The sequence below is a fragment of the Ornithorhynchus anatinus genome, chromosome 3 (genome assembly GCF_004115215.2).
Source record: "Ornithorhynchus anatinus isolate Pmale09 chromosome 3, mOrnAna1.pri.v4, whole genome shotgun sequence".
In the NCBI taxonomy this organism is placed as follows: domain Eukaryota; kingdom Metazoa; phylum Chordata; class Mammalia; order Monotremata; family Ornithorhynchidae; genus Ornithorhynchus; species Ornithorhynchus anatinus.
Window position 1 is genome coordinate 125,734,500 of NC_041730.1, and position 21,612 is coordinate 125,756,111.

General features: G+C 43.5%; 1 protein-coding gene across 1 annotated transcript in view; it reads left to right on the forward strand.

Annotated features, from left to right (window-relative positions):
* Positions 1 to 21,612, forward strand: part of TM9SF3 (transmembrane 9 superfamily member 3) — a 101,336-nt gene that overhangs the window by 67,241 nt on the left and 12,483 nt on the right. The window contains exons 10-14 of the mRNA XM_029059825.2: positions 12,107 to 12,246; positions 16,636 to 16,704; positions 19,809 to 19,955; positions 20,426 to 20,509; positions 20,622 to 20,698. Of these exons, the coding sequence (XP_028915658.1) occupies positions 12,107 to 12,246; positions 16,636 to 16,704; positions 19,809 to 19,955; positions 20,426 to 20,509; positions 20,622 to 20,698 (517 nt within the window). The remainder of the gene's footprint in view (positions 1 to 12,106; positions 12,247 to 16,635; positions 16,705 to 19,808; positions 19,956 to 20,425; positions 20,510 to 20,621; positions 20,699 to 21,612) is intronic.

A 21,612-nucleotide genomic window follows, 5' to 3' on the forward strand; every position in this document is an offset into this window, starting at 1 on the left:
AAACTGCAATATGCTGCTGGCGTGGCCTGACTTTCCCTGTTAGCCAAATCCACCCATTTCGGTGAACCCCATATTAGTGGGCTAGGAAAACATTCAGGATTATGCCTGCTAGACAGTACTCTGCATTCAGCCACAAGATTCACATGAAAGGTTATTTTTCTGCCATTTTAGGAAAGAAGAACCGCAAAACAGGAAGGTATTTTCCCCCCCAACCCTCCTTTTCAGGCTGGTGGGCTCATTATCAGAAGCCACCAAAGATTGAAAGACTGCAAATTGTGGAAAGGTTGAGTCAAAATGATCATAGTAGTAGTAGTTAAGAAGCAGTGTGGCTCGGTGGAAAGAGCCCGGGCTTGGGAGTCAGAGGTCATGGGTTCTAATCCCGGCTCTGCCACCTGTCAGCTTTATGATTTGGGGCAAGTCACTTCACTTTGCAGTGCCTCAGTTTCTTCATCTGTAATCTAGGATGAAGACTGTGAGCCCCGCGTGGGACAACCCGACTACCTTGTATCTACCCCCCACAGTGTTTAGAACAGTGCTTGGCACCTAGTAAGCACTTAACAAATACCATCATCATTATTATTATTAAAGTGCGCACCATATACCAAGCAGTGAGCTAAGCAGCGGGTAGGTACAAGTCCCACATGGAGCTCACCATCGAAGGTGGGAGAGAAGACATTTATTCGTGAGGAACAGGGAGGTTAAGTGATTTGTTCAAAGTCCCCTAGCAGGCCAGTGGCGGAATCGGGATTAAAAATCAGGTGTCCCCACCCTATCCTGTGTTCTTTCTAGTATTGTGCTATACTGTGTGTTTCGTTCTTTCAAATCGGTAAGTGACATTACACCAATGAGGTAAAAAGAATCGCTTCCTGTATACGATTGTGTTCTGCCGGGCAGGAGCAGACAACTGGCTAGGAGACAGCAGTTGTGGCCTTTTTATGAGTTTATTACCCATGGAATTTTTTATTTTAAATATTAAAGTAGCTTGGCTTTTAGAGCACCTTTCCTCCACTTTCTTATCGGTTTTAGCTTCTGCTCTCGGAACTGATGATCGCAGTGGTCAATGAGCTGGTTCGAAGATTGGCTGCAGGCCTTTGGCTACTGCTTATTTTAAATCTCCTAAAGAAGTTTTTCCAAGATCGTAGCATCTAGTTTTCCCTAGCCTCGAAAAGGTTTTGGTTAGGACTATTTTAGAAAATATTTTGCCGTTTAAACTTTAAAAATAATTTTGGCGACAGAAATATGAAGCAGCCTTATTCTAAAAGGGAGACCCTTTTTCACATTTTAAGACGACAGACCAGAAAACGTCTGGTGGAAAAAAAAAATCCTTTTTTTCATCAGAATTTCCTGTAATGCTTTTCATGCCGAAACCTTTTGCTTTCAAGTCAGCAACCCTGAATTTCATAGATGACACTTTCCTTTCCATTTTTTTTCTTTCTACACAAATTGAAGTTTTATTGTTTTAGGAGGAAGGTTGGGAACGGTAGCTCTCAGTGTTATAACTCGATAGGCACCTGGATGGAATTTTGTATCAAGCCGTGACCGTGCTTAAGCCAACTCTCATAACCAGGACTGTCAGAAAAGGTTTATAAAATCAGTCTTTGACATGTGCACAAGGGCTTGGTTGCTGCTGCTGAGCAAGCACCCACAGTATCACATTTCTCATTTACATTCTCATTTGGAATTTTGAAATGCTGACAGAAGGAAATTCTTTGCATTCAATGTTTCAGTCCATTGTCTAGGTTTTTGTAATGATTAAAATGAAGGGGAATAAGTTTGGGAGGTGGCTATATATACATATACATGTCTATATATATATATATACACACACACGCACATAAAACACATTTTAAGACACTTTCAAGAATTGTTTGACTTTGCAGGAAAGTGAATCCTAGAAGGGAACAGCCATCACTTAGGATTGTAGGAGGTGGAAGACGGAGGCTCAGGGAGTGGGAAGTTTGTTTTATGCTGGGAATAGGGACTGTGTGTAGGAACTGTATGGGGTGGGTGGGTGTGTATCCACTTACACTCCGGTCTTCCCGTAAAACGTGATTTCACCGCACATTTTGGATAGGGTTGAACCATTTTTACTTTCTGCCCGACAGCGTGAATGTACCTGGATGGAACAGGAAGCGATGTCGGAAGAAGAGACTGTATGCCTGCTTGTAGTGTTGGTTAGGGTGTATATATTTGGATGAGTTTTCTTTAAAGAGGGTTTTGTCAGAGCTTAGCTCTGAGCCCCTTTCTATATTCCATTTGCACCCATTCCCTTAGAGCAGTCATTCACTCCCATGGCTTCGATGGTCAACTCTATGCAGATGGTCCCCAAATCTCCATCTCCTGATTCCTCACCTTCTATACAGTCTCACAGTTCCTCCTGCCTTCATTCAGTCAGTCGTATTTATCGAGCGCTTATTGTGCGCAGAGCACTGGAGTAAGCGCTTGGAAAGTACAATTCAGCAACAGAGACAATCCCTACCCAACAACGGGCTCACAGGCCGCTGACACTGAAGCTAAACATGTCGAAAGCAGAACTCCTCATCTTTCCACCCCAACCCCGTCCTCCCCCGACATCTTCCCCCACTCTGTAGACAACACTACCTTCTCTCTTCCATTAGCTTCAACCTGTCTCTCTCATTCAACCCACATGTCCAGTCTGTCACCAGATCCTGTCAGTTCTACCTTCGCAACATTGTGAAAACCTGCCCCGTCCTCTCTCTCCATCCAAACTGCTACTATGCTGATCCAAATACTTATCCTATCCCACCTTGACTATTGCATTAGCCATGCACTAGCTCCTCTTTCTCCTGTTTCTCCCCACTCTAGTCTTTACTAAAAAACTCGTTCAGTTCATATGTCCCCACTCCTGGAAAACCTCCAGTGGTTGGCCAACCACTTCTGCATCAAATAAAAACTCCTCGCCACCAGCTTTAAAGCATCGTCAGCTTACCACCTCCTGGAACTCCCTCCCCTTTCTTACGATCACTCTCCCCACCTTAAAAGCCTTAGTAAAATCACATTTCTTCCAAGAGGTCTTTCGCCCTAAGCCCCCATTATCCTATTCCCTCCCCCTGCATCTGCATCTTCCAATCATTTCGATCCTGTAACAATAATAATAATGTTGGTATTTGTTAAGCGCTTACTATGTGCAGAGCACTGTTCTAAGCGCTGGGGCAGATACAGGGTAATCAGGTTGTCCCACGTGAGGCTCACGGTCTTCATCCCCATTTTACAGATGAGGTAACTGAGGCACAGAGAAGTAAAGTGACTTGCCCACAGTCATACAGCTGACAAGTGGCAGAGCTGGGATTCGAACCCATGACCTCCGACTCCCAAACCCGGGCTATTTCCACTGAGCCACGCTGCTTCTACGTATAATATTCACCTCACCCGCAGCCTCACAGCACTTAGGTACCCATCTGTAATTTATTTTAACATCCATCTTCCCTTCTAGACTTTAAACTCCTGATGGGCAGGGAACATGTCTTCCAACTCTGCCGGATTGATTTCTCCGAAGTGTTTAGTACAGTGCTCTGCACCCAGTAAGTGCTCAATAAATACCATGGAGTGATGGGTCACCTAACTCTGGGGTTGTAGGAGAACTGAGTGTGTCTCTTTTTGTGTCCTTCCTTGGACTGTCTTCCTGAGGCAAGTCTTGACTGGGAGAGACCTGACCCAGGAGAATATGACTCTCCAGGAATGGCATGTCTGAAGTTGGCGGGCCGAGAAATAGGTGGCTTAGTTTGCCCAGTTCCTTAGAATCAAGTGATGATGTTGGTATTTGTTAAGCGCTTACCATGTGCAGAGCACTGTTCTCAGCGCTGGGGCAGATACAGGGTAATCAGGTTGTCCCACGTGAGGCTCACAGATAATCCCCATTTTACAGATGAGGGAACTGAGGCCCAGAGAAGTTAAGGGACTTGCCCACAGTCACCCAGCTGACAAGTGGCAGAGCGGGGAGTCGAACCCATGACCTCTGATTCCGAAGCCCACGCTCTTTTCACTGAGCCACACTGCTTCTCCGAGTGCCAAGGGATGAGGAAGTAATAATAATAATAATAATAATAATAATGTTGGTATTTGTTAAGCGCTTACTATGTGCCGAGCACTGTTCTAAGCGCTGGGGTAGACACAGGGGAATCAGGTTGTCCCACGTGGGGCTCACAGTCTTAATCCCCATTTTACAGATGAGGGAACTGAGGCCCAGAGAAGTTAAGTGACTCGCCCACAGTCACACAGCCGACAAGTGGCAGAGCTGGGATTCGAACTCTTGACCTCTGACTCCAAAGCCCGTGCTCTTTCCACTGAGCCACGCTGCTTCTCTTGATTCAATCAATGGTGTTTATTGAGCGCTTACTATGTGCAGAGCACCGTACTAAGGGATTAGAGAATGGCTCAGTGGAAAGAGCACGGGCTTGGGAGTCAGAGGTCATGGGTTCTAATCCTGGCTCTACCAGTTGATGGCTGTGTGACTGTGGGCAAGTCACTTCTCTGTGCCTCAGTTACCTCATCTGGAAAATGGGGATTAAGACTGTGAGCCTCACGTGGGGCGGCCTGTTCACCCTGTATCTCCCCCAGCGCTTAGAGCAGTGCTCTGCACATAGTAAGCGCTTAACAAATACCAACATTATTATTAGGAGAGTACGGTACCACAGGATTAGTAGATGTGTCTCTGCTCGTAACGTAGGGGTGGGGAGGCCATTGTCCACGAAAGGGCTGTCTAAATGAGGGCACCCCATCCTGTATGGCATGGATTCGGGGGATCCATCGGAGGTATTGAGTGCCTGTGTGTGCAGACCACTGTACTAAGCACTTAAAGAATGTTCTGGGGAATCTGGGTAACCGGGTTTGTTCCAGAGCTGTTATCCCAGTGTAAAAGTTGGTCCAAATGAGGATGGGTGCAAAGATATCTAGACTAAATGAATACTCTAATCTCAGTGAATGCAACTGGTCACCCTCCCCTATTTGATTGTAAGGTACTTGAGGGCAGGGAGCGCATTTCTTGATTCTGTTGTACTCACTGAAGTATTTGATACAGTGCCTCTCAGTTGGCCCTCAATATATCGAAAGCCCCTCCGTGGACCTTAATCTGGAGGAGTGGCTTCTGATCTGATGTGGCTCTCCGGGGATCCTCAAAACAAGTTAATAAGGGGGCCACCCTGCTCTTCTGAGTTCATTGTGGCTCAGTGGAAAGAGCCCGGGCTTGGGAGCCAGAGGTCATGGGTTCAAATCCCGGCTCTGCCACTCGTCAGCTGTGTGACTGTGGGCGAGTCACTTCACTTCTCTGTGCCTCAGTTCCCTCATCTGTAAAATGGGGATGAAGACTGTGAGCCTCATGTGGGACAACCTGATTACCCTGTATCTACCCCAGCGCTTAGAACGGTGCTCTGCACCTAGTAAGCGCTTAACAAATACCAACATTATTATTACTTTGGTTTAAATCCACCCTTAGCACTCACCTGCTCTCGAGGGCAGGAGAGCAAGAGCATCACCGGCCTCAGCCACTAGTTCATTGGGCTGTTTTTATCAAGGTGTTGAGGTAACAGGAAACGTGCAAGAGCAACATCCAAACTATATCGCGTCATGATTTTAGAGGCCCAGTGTGGTGATCCGGGTCTCTTGTTTTTTCTCTGTCAACAGATTTTTGAGTGAGTTGAAAGTCCTCGCTAGGTTAGAATCCCGAAAAGTATTCAGCCCTATAAACGAAACTACATTTTGTGTTGAGACTCACCAGAAGTTAATCTGGAACCCGAAATTGTACCTAGAGCTTTCTGCTGAGAAATGATTTGACTTCAGAGGCTTTAAAGCTTTCAGTTTGCATTGTTAGAGAGGAAAGTGATTCAAATCTTCCTGATGTTCAGCCATTTAGAGAACAGTAGATCCGAGGAGGAGCTGTCATTTGACCAGAAGCCAATCTCTGTCTCCACTCCTCTCTGACCTTCCATCACCCAGGTCTTAGTCTCTGCCTTCTTCCCCATAATCTCACATTGCCCACCACTCTAAAGAGACCTCTCACCCAACCGTTCAAGGGGGGTTAGCCTCACCCGTCCATCAAAGGGGAACCAGTGTAGCGCAATCCAGGTGTGGAGGTACAAGAGTCTTGGGAAACATTTTGGCTTAACGGATAGAGCACAGGCCTGAGAGTCAGAAGGTCCCGACTTCTGATCCCGGCTCCACCACTTGTCCGCTGTGTGGCCTTAGGCAAATCACTTCACTTCTCTGTGCCTCACCTCAGCGGCAGAATGGGGGTTCATACTGTGAGCCCTGTGTGGGACAGGGACTGTGTCCAACCCGATTTGCTGGTATCCACTCCAGCACTCAGCGTCGCTCAGTGGAAAGAGCACGGGCTTTGGAGTCAGAGGTCATGGGTTTGAATCCCGGCTCGGCCACTTGTCAGCTGTGTGACTTTGGGCAAGTCACTTAACTTCTCGGTGCCTCAGTTACCTCATCTGTAAAATGGGGATTAAGACTGTGAGCCCCACGTGGGACAACCTGATTCCCCTGTGTCTACCCCAGCGCTTAGAACAATGCTCGGCACATAGTAAGCACTTAACAAATACCATTATTATTATTATTATTATCACTCAGTACCATGCCTGGCACATAGTAAGCGCATAACAAATGCCGTAATAATTACTATTATTAGTGGCATTCGGTCTCTGTGACCGGGCCACCCTAGTCGAAGGGGAACCCTCAGACTGCTTCACCAGTGCCGTTCCACCGGGCATAGCCGGAATTGGCCGGTTTGTAGCTGATGCCGTCAGGTGACAGTCCCTCTGAGGGTGGTTGAACGTGAATGAAAACAAATCTCCACTGCAGGAGGGCCTGCAGTTTTCACTTCTGGAAGGCTACAAGTCCTGGGCCGCCCATCACAGATATTTGCCTGCCTACCAGGCAGCAGAGGAGTTGGTAAGATCAATCGGTGGTATTTATTGAGGGCTTACTGGGGGCACAGCACAGGATTAAGCACCCGGGAGAGTACAGAACAATAAAGTTGGTAGACACGTTCCCTGCCCACAACAAACTCACGGTCTAGAGGTTTGACCTCTTACCCACTCCCTAATAATAATAATAATAATAATAATAATAATGGTGTTTGTTAAACGCTTACTATGTGTCGAGCACTGTTCTAAGCGTTGGAGTAGATACAAGGTAATCAGCATGTCCCACATGGGGCTTCTATAGAAGCATTTGTTAAGTGCCTGCTATGTGCCAGGTATTGCACTATATATTGTGTATATGTGTACATATTTATATTCTATTTATTAATGATGTGTGTATATAATTCTATTTATTTTGATGCTGTTGATGCCTGTTTACTTGTTTTGATGTCTCTCCCCTTCTAGACTCTGAGCCTCTTGTGGGCAGGGATTGTCTCTATTTGTTGCCGAACTGTAGTTTCCAGGTGCTTAGTACAGTGCTCTGCACACAGTAAGCGCTCAGTATATGCAACTGAATGAATGACTGTACTAAGCACTAGGATGGATACAAGCAAATCAGGTTGAACACAGTCCCTATCCCACATGGGGCTCACAGTCTCACTCCCCAATTCACAGATGAGGTAGCTGAGGCACAGAGAAGCGAAGTGACCTGCCCAAGGTCACACAGCAGACAAGTGGTGGACCCGGATTAGAACCCATAACCCTCTGACTCCCAGGCCCGGGCTCTATAATAATGATAATAATGATGGCATTTGGTAAATGCTTACAGTGTGCCAAGCACTGTTCTAAGCGCTGGATGCCATGCTCTCTACCAGCCCTCTGATCCTGTACCTGTTTTTATATGACAGTGAAAGTTCCGCTTCCTTTCTGTTGTTTCTCTTTGGTATCGGGGAGCGCTCTGTTCTTCAGCCAACAGTGGTGGAAGTTGATTGGAACAATCAAACTGCCTCTCCTTTGTTGGCAATTAATTTTTATTGTTTTCCTCCCTTGAGGTTTACCACTGAGAACACTGAAGCATGTTAGTGGGTGTTTGAAATTTGATTCGCTCATAAAAATTTTAATTATCACCTCTGATTGAAAGCTTCTTGGAAAACAAGAAGCACGCGAAAGCTATACATAAATTTTCTTTCCCCCGACCGTCTCTTTCATGATATGAAAATAGAAGTTACATGCACGCTTAGCCAAAGTTGATTACACACATTTCCCATTTTCCTATTGCCTCATCTCTTTCCCTTAAAGCCTGCAGTTGCCATCCATTTATAGTCATAGTTTTGGAGCATCTGTTTTATGGCAACTAAAATGTGAAAGCTAATGATGCTCATATAAAGGGCATTTTGTTAAAGAAAATAGAGTGCTTAAAGTAAAATTGTGAATCAGTGCCTTATGAACCATGATCATTTAAAGGAGCATTTTCTCTCTGGCGGATCTTCTAATACAAATTTGGGAGAATTAATATGTGGCCTCTGAAACAAGATGTGGAGAGATAAAGTGAAATATCTGTCTGCTGATTGTCCTTTTCAGTTTTCTAGAAGACACCTTTTGTAGCACAGTATGCTTTGCAGTAATTTTCGGGACTTTATCTGTTAGAATATGTACAAAAGCTATCAAGCTTTTGTTTCAGTGTTCTGCACACAGTATGCACTCAGTAAATGCCATTGATTGATGTGAATTCAAATCCCTCAAGGTCAGTGGTTCTCAAGGTTTTTAATTTACGGATCACTTCGGTGGAATAAAAATTCCTTCGGACCACCGCAGTGGATTCCTTCTACAGCCCTTTCACATCCAAGAGGGAAGGTTGATGGAAAGCAGAGTTACCCCTCGGCTCCCAGAAGCTTCTTTGAGTATGCCATTTATAGAACCGTCAAGTTTTTTCAATTTACGGATCAGTTTGGTAGGATAAAAGTTCCTTCGGACCACCGTGTGATTCCCCCTACAGCCCAGGAGCCTTTCACGTCCAAGAGGCAAGGTTGATGGGAAGCGGTGTTGCCCCTTAGCTCCCAGAAGCTTCTTTGAGTGTGCCGTTTATAGAGCCGTCAAGGTTTTTCAATTTCCGAATCACTTTGGTAGGATAAAAATTCCTTCGGATGGACCGCTGCGCTGGATTCTCCCTCCAGCCAGGGAGTCTTTCACCTCCAAGAGGGAAGTTTAATGGGAAGCAGTGTTGCCCCTCGGCTCCCAGAAGCTACTTTGAGTATGCCATTTATAGAGCCGTCGTGTTTCTTCAATTTACGGATCACTTTGGTAGGATAAAAATTTCCTCGGACCACTGCAGTGGATTCCCCCTACAGCCCTGGAGTCTTTCACCTCCAAGAGGGAAGGTTGATGGGAAGCAGTGTTGCCCCTCAGCTCCCAGAACCTTCTTTGAGTGTTCCATTTATAGAGCCGTCAAGTTTTTGCAATTTACGGATGATCTGGTAGGATAAAAATTCCTTTGGATGGACCACTGCAGTGGATTCCGTGTTTTTTCAATTTACGGATCACTTTGGTAAGATAAAAATTCCTTCGGTTGGACCACTGCATTGAATTCCGTCTACAGACCTGGAGTCTTTCACCTCCACGAGGGAAGGTTGATGGGAAGCAGTTTTGCCCTTCAACTCCCAGACACCTCTTGGAGTATTCATTCATTCACTCAGTCACATTTATTGAGCGCCTACTGTGTGCAGAGCACTATACTAAACGCGTAGAATGTACTATTCAGCAACAGATAGAGACAATCCCTGCCCAACCACGGGCTCGCAGTGCCATTTATAGAATCGGGAGTGTTGCCGCAAAAATAGTCTTGGTGCCCCCTGCAGAAAGCAGGAGTTGAAGAACAGTGTCTCCTTCCTGAAGTGAAATCTCTGGGAGCGGAGACAAGATGGTTTCGGAAGTCCCCAGTGTACTTCATGGGCTACACTTTGAGAGACACTATTGTAGATCCTAGTGAGGATGATTGCTTCTCCCCCTCTAGACTGTAAGCTCCTTGTGGGCAGGAAATATCACCATTTATTGCTGTGTTGTACTTTCCCAAGCACTTAGTACAGTGCTCTGCACACGGTAAGCATTCAGTAAATGCGATTGAAAGAATGAATTGCACCCAGAGCAATATTAAGATTCTCCAGAATATGCTTGACCACATCTAGCTACACTTTTGTATTGTTGGAACAATTTGCAAAGTTGAAAACAAGTAACAAAGTAATTACTGCCTAATCTCATTATCAGTGGTAATAAAAGGGAAGGATAAAATGGATAATTACATTCCTCAGGTAATCCAGAAACCTCTTCCCCGTGGAGTTTTTTCTGGAGTTGATGGCTAGGACTAAATGGATCGATTTGAGTTTCATTTCTTTTCTCTGCCTCTGTCCACACTGCAAGGTGTTAATGAACTGTGAAATGGTCAATGCCTGGTCAGTAGAGGTAGGAAAAAAGCACAGGGTGGGGACAATCTGTGACCTGGATAATAGCCCCATAACAATAAAATTGGCTGTCTTTACTTAATCAGATTGTAAATTGAAATATAAAAGATTAATTAGGATCAGCTGTTCTCCTTTTAGTTTTCTGTTGATGCCCTACTCCTTGTCATAGAGCTAAATCCGGCCAATTACCCATATGGTAATATTTTAAATGAGCTTCCCTCCTTGTTCCCTCTTTAATCCCTTCCTTAATCCCAACCCCTATTATGCTCTCCTCCCCCTTGAATCAGTGAAATGACATGGAATCAATAGTGCTGCCAACAGTAAAACCCCAAATAACTAAATTAGCAAACATGTGAAAACTTTTAAAGTTTAGAGTAGGTAAACAGATGACTTCTAAAACAAATGCTGTTTCTTATCATGTGTATTTACTCTCATAATTCCCTCCCGTATGATCCTCCCTCTCACCCGCCCTCCTGATTTTTGAGGAGGAAACAAGACTTTATTTCATTTTTTGGTGCACCATGCCGGTAATATAAGGAGGGATGGTGGCACATGCCAGGGAAGAAAGAGGAGGAAGGGTCAGAATCGAGATTAGCAGTTCACGCTGGATAAGAGGGAGTGTCTTCTTTGAAATAGGCATCCTGTCAGGAAGAGGAGAGGGGAAGATGGGTTACCTTAATTCATTGAGTGCCTTAGAAGCAGCGTGGCTCGGTGGAAAGAGCCTGGGCTTCGGAGTCAGAGGTCATGAGTTCGACTCCCGGCTCTGCCACTTGTCAGCCGTGTGACTGTGGGCAAGTCACTTAACTTCTCTGTGCCTCAGTTCCCTCATCTGTAAAATGGGGATTAAAAGTGTGCGAGCCCTACGTGGGACAACCTGATTACCCTGGAGATCCCCCAGCGCTTAGAACAGTGCTCGGCACCTAGTAAGCGCTTAACAAATACCAACATTAAGATCGTTGTGGACAGGAAGGTCACTGTTTATTGTTGTATTGTACTTTCCCAAGCCCTTAGTGCAGTGCTCTGCACACAGTAAATGCTCAATAAATACGATTGAATGAATGAGAATGCAATAGAAGAGGCACAGTTTCAAGTGCAGGTTTTCCTTTCTCTTCCTCTTTTTTTTTTTGCCCCATCTCCCTTTTTCTCCTGCACCCCTTAATGCTACAGTTAATTCCCTTTGTAATAATAACCCCTCTCCTGTTCTGGGAAAAGTGGGGCGATCATGCAAGGAAATCGGGTAACCTGCGTGGCCAATTGTAGATGATACACTCACTCCGTGTAGTCATTATTTGTTTTATCATTTTAAAAAGTGCTATGCGTATATGCGTGAAGGCTTAAATGCTTTTCTGGCATTGGGCTCCTGGGAAAGGAAAAATGGGTTTTAATGAGGGAAAGCACTTGGTGAAAGCAATGGGATTCTGTTCCAACTTTGAAAAATGGTTCTGAAATAATAGAAAAGGCAACCAAGTACTGTGGTGGAAAGACAGCATGAGCGAGTAAGGGAAGGAATAGGAACTGAAGCATGGGCAGCAGTTAGGAAAGCTTTTAGTTTAATGCTCTTATTTTTAGTCAGACCTTATGACTGGGCATTTGCAGAATGTAGCATCCGAACGAACCGTAGCCCGTCTGGAAAGTATTTTGAACTGTGTGTCTGAGAGGTTTTGATTATGAATGACTAATGGTAACTATTAAAGCTCTCGAAGTCAAATGCAAGGGTGCTGTAACTGAAATTGTGTCTTAAGTAATCTCACGGATTGTTTTAATTTGCAGGTGGCTGTGTGCTGCATCTGCTTTTTCGTTATTCTTCCGTTAAACCTGGTTGGTACAATTCTCGGTCGAAATCTATCAGGCCAGCCCAACTTTCCTTGTCGTGTCAATGCCGTGCCTCGTCCTATCCCGGAGAAGAAATGGTAAAGAGAATATCGTTTCCGTCTTCCTCTCTTGAATTGATTTCCATTAGTGTACTTTTAAAGAACGGTGGAGAATTTCAACTCCCACCTATTTTAAACAGTCTGTGCAGGCCAGTGTTAATAATAATAATGTTGATATTTGTTAAGCGCTTATTTTGTGCAGAGCACTGTTCTAAGCGCTGGGGGAGACACGGGGGAATCAGGTTGTCCCACATGGGGCTCACAATCTTAATCCCCATTTTACAGATGAGGTAACAGGCCCAGAGAAGTTAAGTGACTTGCCCACAGTCACACAGCTGACAAGTGGCAGAGCTGGGATTCGAACTCTTGACCTCTGACTCCAAAGCCCATGCTCTTTCCACTGAGCCACGCTGTGTTGATAATGTGTTAAAGGGAAAATTAGAGGTAAATGTACACATTCTTTGAATGACTGCCAACTTTTTTTAAATGATGTCTTTCTTGAGCGGTGAATGAATAATAGGAATTTGAAAATTTAAACTCACTTTTAGTTTGATTTCAGGCCTAATTGGTGATCAGAATTAATATCAGACTTGAGAAGCAGCGTGACTTAGTGGAAAGAGCCTGGGCTTGGGAGTCAGAGGTTGTGGGTCCTAAACCCGGCTCCACCACTTGTTCATTCAATAGTATTTATTGAGTGCTTACTATGTGCAGAGCACTGTACTAAGCGCTTGGAATGAACAAGTCGGCAACAATTCAACTGTGTGACTTTGGGCAAGTCACTTAACTTCTCTGGGCCTCAGTGACCTCATCTGGAAAATGGGGATTAAGACTGGGAGCCCCATCTGGAACAACCTGATAACCTTGTATCTCCCCCAGTGCTTAGAATAATGCTTGGCACATAGTAAGGGCTTAACAAATATCATAATTTTTTTAAATTATTATTATTATATCTGGTTGCTGCTTATTGCTTTATCTAAAATGAGTTGTCTCAGATGAGTTCTTGTAGGTTGTACGTTGATGTTCACTGGATTGCGGGGTTTTTATGGTATTTAAATGCTTGCTATGTATCAAGCACCATTATAAGTTCTGAGTCTTCTAAAACCTAGGATGAATCTTGAAAGCAGGACTGTAGTCGCTTTCCTTTTCCTCCTGGTAGCACATCATCAAAAAATCCTGTTAAAGTCACTCTTTGCCATGTACGGTTCAGACTTGAAACCTGGTGATATTCTGTTTTTATATTCCTGCCCTATATTCGTTCAGTCGTATTTATTGAGCACCTATGTGATCTGTGGAGAATAACACTAGCAAAGCAAATTATTTTTGAAGAGTTTTCTGACAATAATAATAATGTGGTATTTGCGAAGTGCTTACTATGTGCCAGTCACTGTCCTAAACGCTGGGGTGGTTACAAGCAAATCGGGTTGGACACAGTCCCCATCCCACATGGGTTTCACAGTCTTAATCCCCATTTTACAGATGAGGTAACTGCGGCAAAGGGAAGTTAAGTGACTTACGCAGGGGCACACAGCAACTACGCCATGGAGCTGGTATGAGAACCTAGGCCCTTGTGACTCGCAGGCCAATGCCCTATCCATTAGGCAACGCTGCCTCTGACAGGGGCCCGACAGAGGCCTGAATTGATCCCTTTTTAGTTGGAATTTGACTTGCTGTGATCCTTCCAGCCCTGTCCTGTGGGATCCAGAGAGGGATGTAGAGGTGCCTGATGTAGAGCTGTAGAGAGCAAGAGAGGTGAAGGAAGGTCCTTAAAGCCCTGAGGGGCCTAGCATCCAGGCAGCAGCAAACCAAGCCTGATCCAGAGAGTGGAAGAGACGTAGCCCCGTTATTCTAAAGGGCCCAGAGCAGAGGGGCTTGCCTTAGAGCTGGAGCCTCGGGGTCCACCCCTATGGGAGAGGAGGAGGAGGAGAAAAGCACCGCCCCTGGGGGCGGGGGAAATGGGAAGAAGATCAACTTGGGACGAGGGCTAGAGGTAGGTTAAAGCTCCTCAAGTCTCCCAGTCTTCTGGTGACAAGATCAAAAATGTCCTACCATGTGTGAAGTAGCACATAAAGGAGGCGTAACTTTTCAGAATATAGGAAGTTGTCAGAATAATATGCCCATAACGGCTTTTTGATTTTAGTTTGGTTTAATGGTACTTTAAGTGTTTACCCTGTGCCAGACTTCTGCCAAACACTGGGGTGCATGATCAAGTTGGACACAGTTCATGTCCCCTTTGGGGCTCACATGCCCCGTTTTGGAGATGAGGTAACTGAGGCCCAGAGCAGTTAAGTGAGTTTCCCAAAGTAGCACAGCAGACAAGTGGCAGGCCCTGTGTGTCCCAGGCCCGGGTTCTTTCCTCGGACCTCCTTGCTCCAACCACGCTTCCCTCGAGGGCTGCTTCAGGAGAATGCAGGTTGTATTGAGGCCGATGATCAAAATGCTTCCCGACTTCCCCTTGGGTCCTCCGTTTTAATAGGACCCAATCTAAGGCCCCTACAGCTTATTTTAGAATTCCTCCCTTGTGCTTCAGTAGTCTATCAAACAGTCAATCAATCTAGTATTTGTTTTCTTATGTCCACCTGACTGTTTCAGTTTGGAGATTAATGACCTAGAAGGGGAAGACAATATAATGGCTCTTTTCTCTGTGGGGCCAATTTACCATACTTATTAAAATGCAAAGATATTTTTCAAGGAGCTATTATTCAGTAAAGATTCCCAATCCTTGGCCCCAGGAGACATTTCAGCAGAAAAAAATACAGTTTAATTATTAAATTCCTAATTCACTGCTAATATGCTGCAGTAAAGTCCGTCATAGAACAGATATTTTTGGTTTACTAACCAGTGACGCCAGTATTTTAAAATCCATTTACCAGGTTTTGTAATTTTGCAGAAAATAAACCCCCCCTTTATGTAGTAACAATTCCATCTCTTTATTTTACAATAGTAGAATGGTAGCCCCATACTCTAAGGCAGTGGTAAACCATTTCCATATTTTTACCAAGAAAACTCTATGGATCCAGGACCAGAACGATGGCAGATGGAGGTGGGGCGTTGTGGGAGAGATGTGTCCATGTCGTCACTGTGGGTCGGAGGCGACTCCACGGCATAAGACAAGTCAAGCCCCAAACTAAATTCACTTGAAAGAATCCAAAGTGATTAGTAGAGTGCTTGGTGCTTAGCACACAGTAAGCACTTAACAAGAACCATAATAATATATTCGTACAAATTGAATATCGTAAAGGTTTTTAGGATCATAAACCCAGATTCAGTAGTCTTCATTTTGCAAGAAGCTTTCACGTCGCTTTTTTCTGTTTGGCAACTTTTCTGTTGCTTCAGATTTTAGAGTTGGCTATGTTACCCAACTGTTCTGTATTGTATTCTCCCAAGTGCTTAGTACAGTGTTCTGCGCACAGTGAGCGCTCAATAAATACCATTGATGGATTGAAATTTCTCACTGAGGTGTGGCAGACCATATGTAGAAAATATTTTTGTCCAAAAACAGATATTTTTGGTGAAAGAGAAAAAGTCTGAGTTTGAAAATTTCAGCATCCTGAAATCCTACCAAATAGAGTGAGCTATATTTTGAATCATAAATACAGAGTTTTATTTTGAGAAAAATGCAATAAAACTCTTACTCAAGAAGCCTTGTATCCTAACAAAACACTCTTACCTCCATGTGGTATACAAGATGTAACATTCTCTTTTAGTTCTCAAATTATATAATCAATTACAGTTGACATTTTGGTGTGGCATTTGTAGACTGTTTCAGGAATTCATGCTCTTGAAATCAAATCTTCTGGATCAGTAGTCTCTGCCATGATTTCCCTTCGGGCTCTATCAGGGTGTAAGAAATATTTTGGAAGGGCACAATTGTACCGTGTGTATCATTTGCATACAATTGGATCATGCTTGCATAGCCTGTTTGTTCTTTCTGGATCTCCTTTCCATGTGTTTACAATAATTAACTAAGTTCTTCAGCACCATCTATGTCCAGCTGTGAGGGAAGGCCACCTACAACAAGGGAAAGAAAGCATGAGAGTCACTTGAAAGGCCAAATATCAGCCTTCTCTAGCCGGGTGCTGTTGGGACTCTGAGCCAATGCAAGGACATGATGTTTTTCAGCCTGGGGCCTTCCACCAGTACCTATCCACAGTACCCGTTTAGTAAAGAGAATTATTGGTGGAGTTAGGAAGTGGAACAGTAAGAGATGCTTAAGAAGGTTTTCCTTCCCCTTATGTCAGATCTTTTTCCTGCCCTTTTGTGCTCTGGACTAGCTTTAATTTTGGTCCTATCCTCAGAGAGGGTCTAATTGGATTGCGATTGGGGGGGGGCGGTTTGGGATCATTTGTGATTTTTGTGAAATTTTTTTTGGAGTTGGGGGAAAAATAGCCCTTCTATGTAAAAAATTGTATTTAAATTATATTGTTTCAGGTTCATGGAACCAGCGGTTATTGTTTGCCTAGGAGGAATTTTACCCTTTGGGTCGATTTTCATCGAAATGTAAGTTTTAATATTTGATCTACCTAAGGGGGAGGCCGGGAAGTGTAAAGATCATATAAATGTGAAATAATAGAGTTAGAAGAAGGATCATCCAAAAGGCATCTAATGATTTCCCCCATTTTCCCGATAGGACTGCAAAATTTCTCAGAGAACGGTCTCGCAGGTTGAAAATTCAGATGAAGATATGCCTCCACCTTCCTTAGTAACATTTTCTAGACACTCTCAACCCATATATCGGCAGCATCAAGTATTCATTGAGCAGCCTCAGGATTATATTAGGTGCAGAGGGTCTGTAAAGCATACAGATTAGGCCTAGTTTCAGTCCACAGTTGTATAATTGAAGGAAGGAGATAAAGTGGGTTAACATGCATTTTTTAAAATTCATTCAGTAGTATTTACTGAGCGCTTACTATATGCAGAGCACTGTACTAAGCGCTTGGAATGTACAAATCGGTAACAGAGACAGTCCCTGCCCTTTGATGGGCTTACAGTCTAACTGGGGGAGACGGACAGACGAGAACAATAGCAGTAAATAGAATAAAAAATGGCTTTTGTCCTCACACAGGTCCCCTTTGCGGAGTGGTGGGCTGAAAGTTATTTGTGTAAATTGCTGTTCTGTAGGGTGATCTGAGTTAAAGGTTCAGAAATGGAAGGAGGAGAACTTGCCTGGTTTGGGTTGAAATGTGCAGGTTAAAGAGAGAGTGGTTAGATCCAAGTCCTAGCAGTCCTTGTTTGGGAGTTTGGCATCTGATTTGGAGGATGACGGAAGGGGCATTGGAAAGCTTTTCGTAATCAAAGTGGCATACGTGAAAGATCTAAATTGTAATAATCATGATGTTTATTAAGTGCACACTAGATGTCAAGCACTGTAATGAGTGCTGGGGTTGATAGGAGATAATCAGACACAGTCCCTGTGCCACATGGAACTCGCAGTCCAAGTGGGAGAGAGAACAGGTATTTAATTCTCGTGTTACAGATGAGGAAATGGAGGGCTGAGGTCACATGGCAGGAATATGGCAGAGCTGGGATTAGAATCCAATTGCTCTTACTCCCAGGACTGTGCCTGCCATGTGACTTTCAGCAAATCACTTTACTTCTCTGCGCCTCGGTTACTTCATCTGTAAAATGGGGATTGAGACTGTGAGCCCCACATGGAACAGGGACTGTGTCCAACCTGACTTGCTTGTATCCACCCCAGCGCTTAGTAAAGTGCCTGGCACATAGTAAGTGCTTAGCAAATGCTACAGTTTATTATTATTATTATTACTTCCACCTAGGCAGTGCTGCAGGGGAACTGGGCTGGAGGTAGCTAAGGAAAAAGTCCGAAAAGTTATTTGTCTTTATAGTAGTCATGATTAATATGGAGTCCTAAAGGATACGGACAGGGTGAACACAGAATTTCTGACAGCCAAATTCCTCAACCATGGACTAAAAATCGATCACTCATTGAAACGAGAGGGTGGTAGCCTCACACTGGCAAAAGAAAATGCATCTTCACCTAAGTGATGGTAATCATCTGGACTACACGACCACATAAAATTGTGGAGGAAGAAGGGTGTGGGTAAATTCACGAGATAGCCTACAGTAGAAGGAAAACTTTGGATTACAAGTTAAAAATCTGTTCTTAGAAAAATTGGGGTTGCTAGGTGGTGAATCCAGATCCCTGAGGGCGGATGTCCAAAAGTGCAGCCATCACACAACTCTTCCAAACATCCTTCGTTGCCACTGTAGGAGACTTAGAACTGGGCTAGCGTGACCACTGGTCTGGTCTGGAGAGGTTTTGTGTATGTTCTTATGAGATCACCAGGATGTAGGTATCTTGTCTATCTTTTCATTCATTCAGTCGTATTTATTGAGGGCTCACTGTGTGCAAAGCACTGTACTGAGCTCTTGGGAGAGTACATTATAACAGACACATTCCTCCCCATCTTGCAGTCAACACTTTATCCATGTCCTCCTTCTTATCTGAAAGATGGTCACTGTCCCCATCTTCCGAGCCTTACTAAAACGTCATCTCCTCGAGGTCTTCCCCGGCTAAGCCCTCATTTCTCCTGCTCCCTCCCCCTTCCGCATCTCCCTTGCAAGTGGATTTGTACCCTTTATTCACCCCAGTCTCAGCCCCACAGCACTTATCTAACATGTAGATATCTCTAACTTATTTGAATGCCCGTCTCCTCTATTTTGTTCAGGGAACCAGTCTACCAAATTTATCTAGTGCTCTGCACACAGTAAGCACTCAGTGAATGTTTTATTGATTTGCTTGGTAAATTCTTCCTAATAATAATTACAGTAATACGATATTTATTAAGAGCTTACTCTGTGCTTACTGGGGTAAATATACAAGACTAAATTATTTCTTGTTCCTTCAGTGGAGCTGCAGAAAACCCACCTACTTCATCTGTATAAAATCTTAACAATTTTCTTCATACGCTGAGTCTCCTTCCCCCTTCCCTTTCCTGTCACTTTCTCCTCATTTCCTACCTTTCAGCCCCTTTGCTCCAGCTGCCTCTTCTCAGGGCTAAATAGCCTATTTCCCTTCAACCTTAAATTTTAAAGCCTATTTCCCAAACTTGAAACCATTTTATTACTCTTGGGATTTTGTTGGCAAAATGTCGCAGTAAACTTTTGTTTTGAATCCGTGGAACAGCTTTATTTGTTACCTACAGAGAGTTGCTCTGGGCAGTAAGAAGGATAAACAAGTTATAGTACCTCCAGACTTCATCCTTGAACGGCAGGAACGCATTGTTCCGGTTGAATATAGGAAGATCAGTTTTGAAAATGGAGTGGTAGGCTTTCATGTTAGGACTCGTTTGCTACCTTTTAACTTTTCTACCCCTTCAAGTTCCTAACTTTGTTCACACTGCATAGAACAGCAGAGACCCTGTGCTAAGCTCTACTTTCAGAAAATTTAGCCAACTTAAATTTTCTTGAGGGAAAAGTTTGTAGGGTGAGGTAATGAGATGGGGCAATGGAAATCTCAGGGCGTTTTAAAGACAGAAGCGGGAGAGGGAAAATACAAGGAAACAAATAGACCTAAGTAGACTGAAGCAGGTTGGCACGTTGAGAACAGCAGGTTACATGTTTCTTCTTTTAATTTTATTTAGGTATTTCATTTTCACTTCGTTCTGGGCATACAAGATCTACTATGTATATGGCTTCATGATGCTGGTCCTGGTTATTCTCTGCATTGTAACTGTTTGTGTGACCATTGTCTGTACCTACTTCCTGCTCAATGCAGAGGATTATAGGTGGTGAGTACTTTTAGAAAACGTGGGGTAATGCCAATGAAAATATTGGCCAAGACATTGGCCCATGGGTCATTTTTCATGTCTTATAAGAAAGCGAAAGCAGATTTCTACTTGGCGGTGCTAAGATGCCCAGTAATCTTTTAATATCTTTCTCTTGAGAACTAGATAGCTATTAATGGTCTGTGACTGCAAACGCAGGGAGAATATAGCATTACTCCATTTTGTGGATGGGGAAAATGGTGAGAGATTTAGTGACTTTTCCAAAGTGCTTAGCTAATGGTGAGGACTCTAGCCTGAAAACTCAGGATCTGTACTGCACTGTTTTCTGCCCCTCACCAGTCCATCTAGGGCTTAAAGGGCATGACGTGTTCGCTCATTTTAAACCCTCCAAAAAGTAAAAATTTAGTTAGGAAAAAGTTGAAGTGTCTTTTTGACAACAGTGAACACCTGATGCACGTGTGTGTTCTTTTTAGGCAATGGACAAGTTTTCTTTCTGCTGCATCGACTGCAATCTATGTTTACATGTATTCCTTTTACTACTACTTTTTCAAAACAAAGTAAGTAAGCTAAAGTTATTTCTTTTTTAAAAGATATAAAAGATATTTTAATGTACTACGTAGTGATTTAAAGGCTAATGGAGATACTAACTCTTGTTTAATTTCATTCCAGGATGTATGGCTTGTTTCAGACATCATTTTACTTCGGATATATGGCGGTATTTAGCACAGCCTTGGGGATAATGTGTGGTAAGTTCAAAACCTATTGAGACTTGGCGGTAGATCCGTTTAGAATCTGAAATTCATAGCAGAAGAATAATTGGAAGTAAAGAAATTTAATTTTGTTAATAATTTTGTCCTCAACAACAACTCCCTTATAATCCAGCGTCTCCACCATTGAGTCCAGTCTTTTCCTTGTGTAGACTTCTATTTTGAGTAATTTTCCATTCCAATTAGCTTTGATCTCATCTCCCAGAACAGGATCCTGTAAAACTCTCACACTTGTTGAAAACTGGCATTTTCTGAAATAGTTTCTTGCCATACAGTTCGCTAGACTGTAAGCTCCTTATGGGCAGGGAATGTGCCTACCAAGTGTTATTTGTACTCTCCCTTGTGTTTAGTACACTGCTCCGCACACAGTAAGCACTCAATAAATGTGATTGATTAGTACATCTGTGTGTCCAGGATTGTGTATTCTTAGATAATTTCTGGTTGCCTATAACACATTAAAAAACCCTTTCTGTTTTTAAATTAGAATGTTGACTTTTTTTGCTGGCTCCATCTTGCTGTTAATTTTCTTCTCCATCGTTATCTTTTGAACTGCATGGTCTTTAAGTATCATCGGAACGATTCCAAGGTGCTAAACAAGTTTTTACAGACAAATCCTTGGAATTGAAAATTTGGAAATGATTTTGGAATTGAATAACGATTATTTTATTAAGAGTTTATGACATGCCATCCTTCACGCTAAACATTGGGGTAGGATATGATTATTACAGATCAAACACAGTCCCTGTCCACTCTAAGTAAGGGTATGAATTGAGTAAATTAAGGTTATTTTTAAAAACTGTGGTGAATATACTGAGTTCTGTGGGTTGAAAACAATAATAATAATAATGTTGGTATTTAAGCGCTTACTATGTGCAGAGCACTGTTCTAAGCAC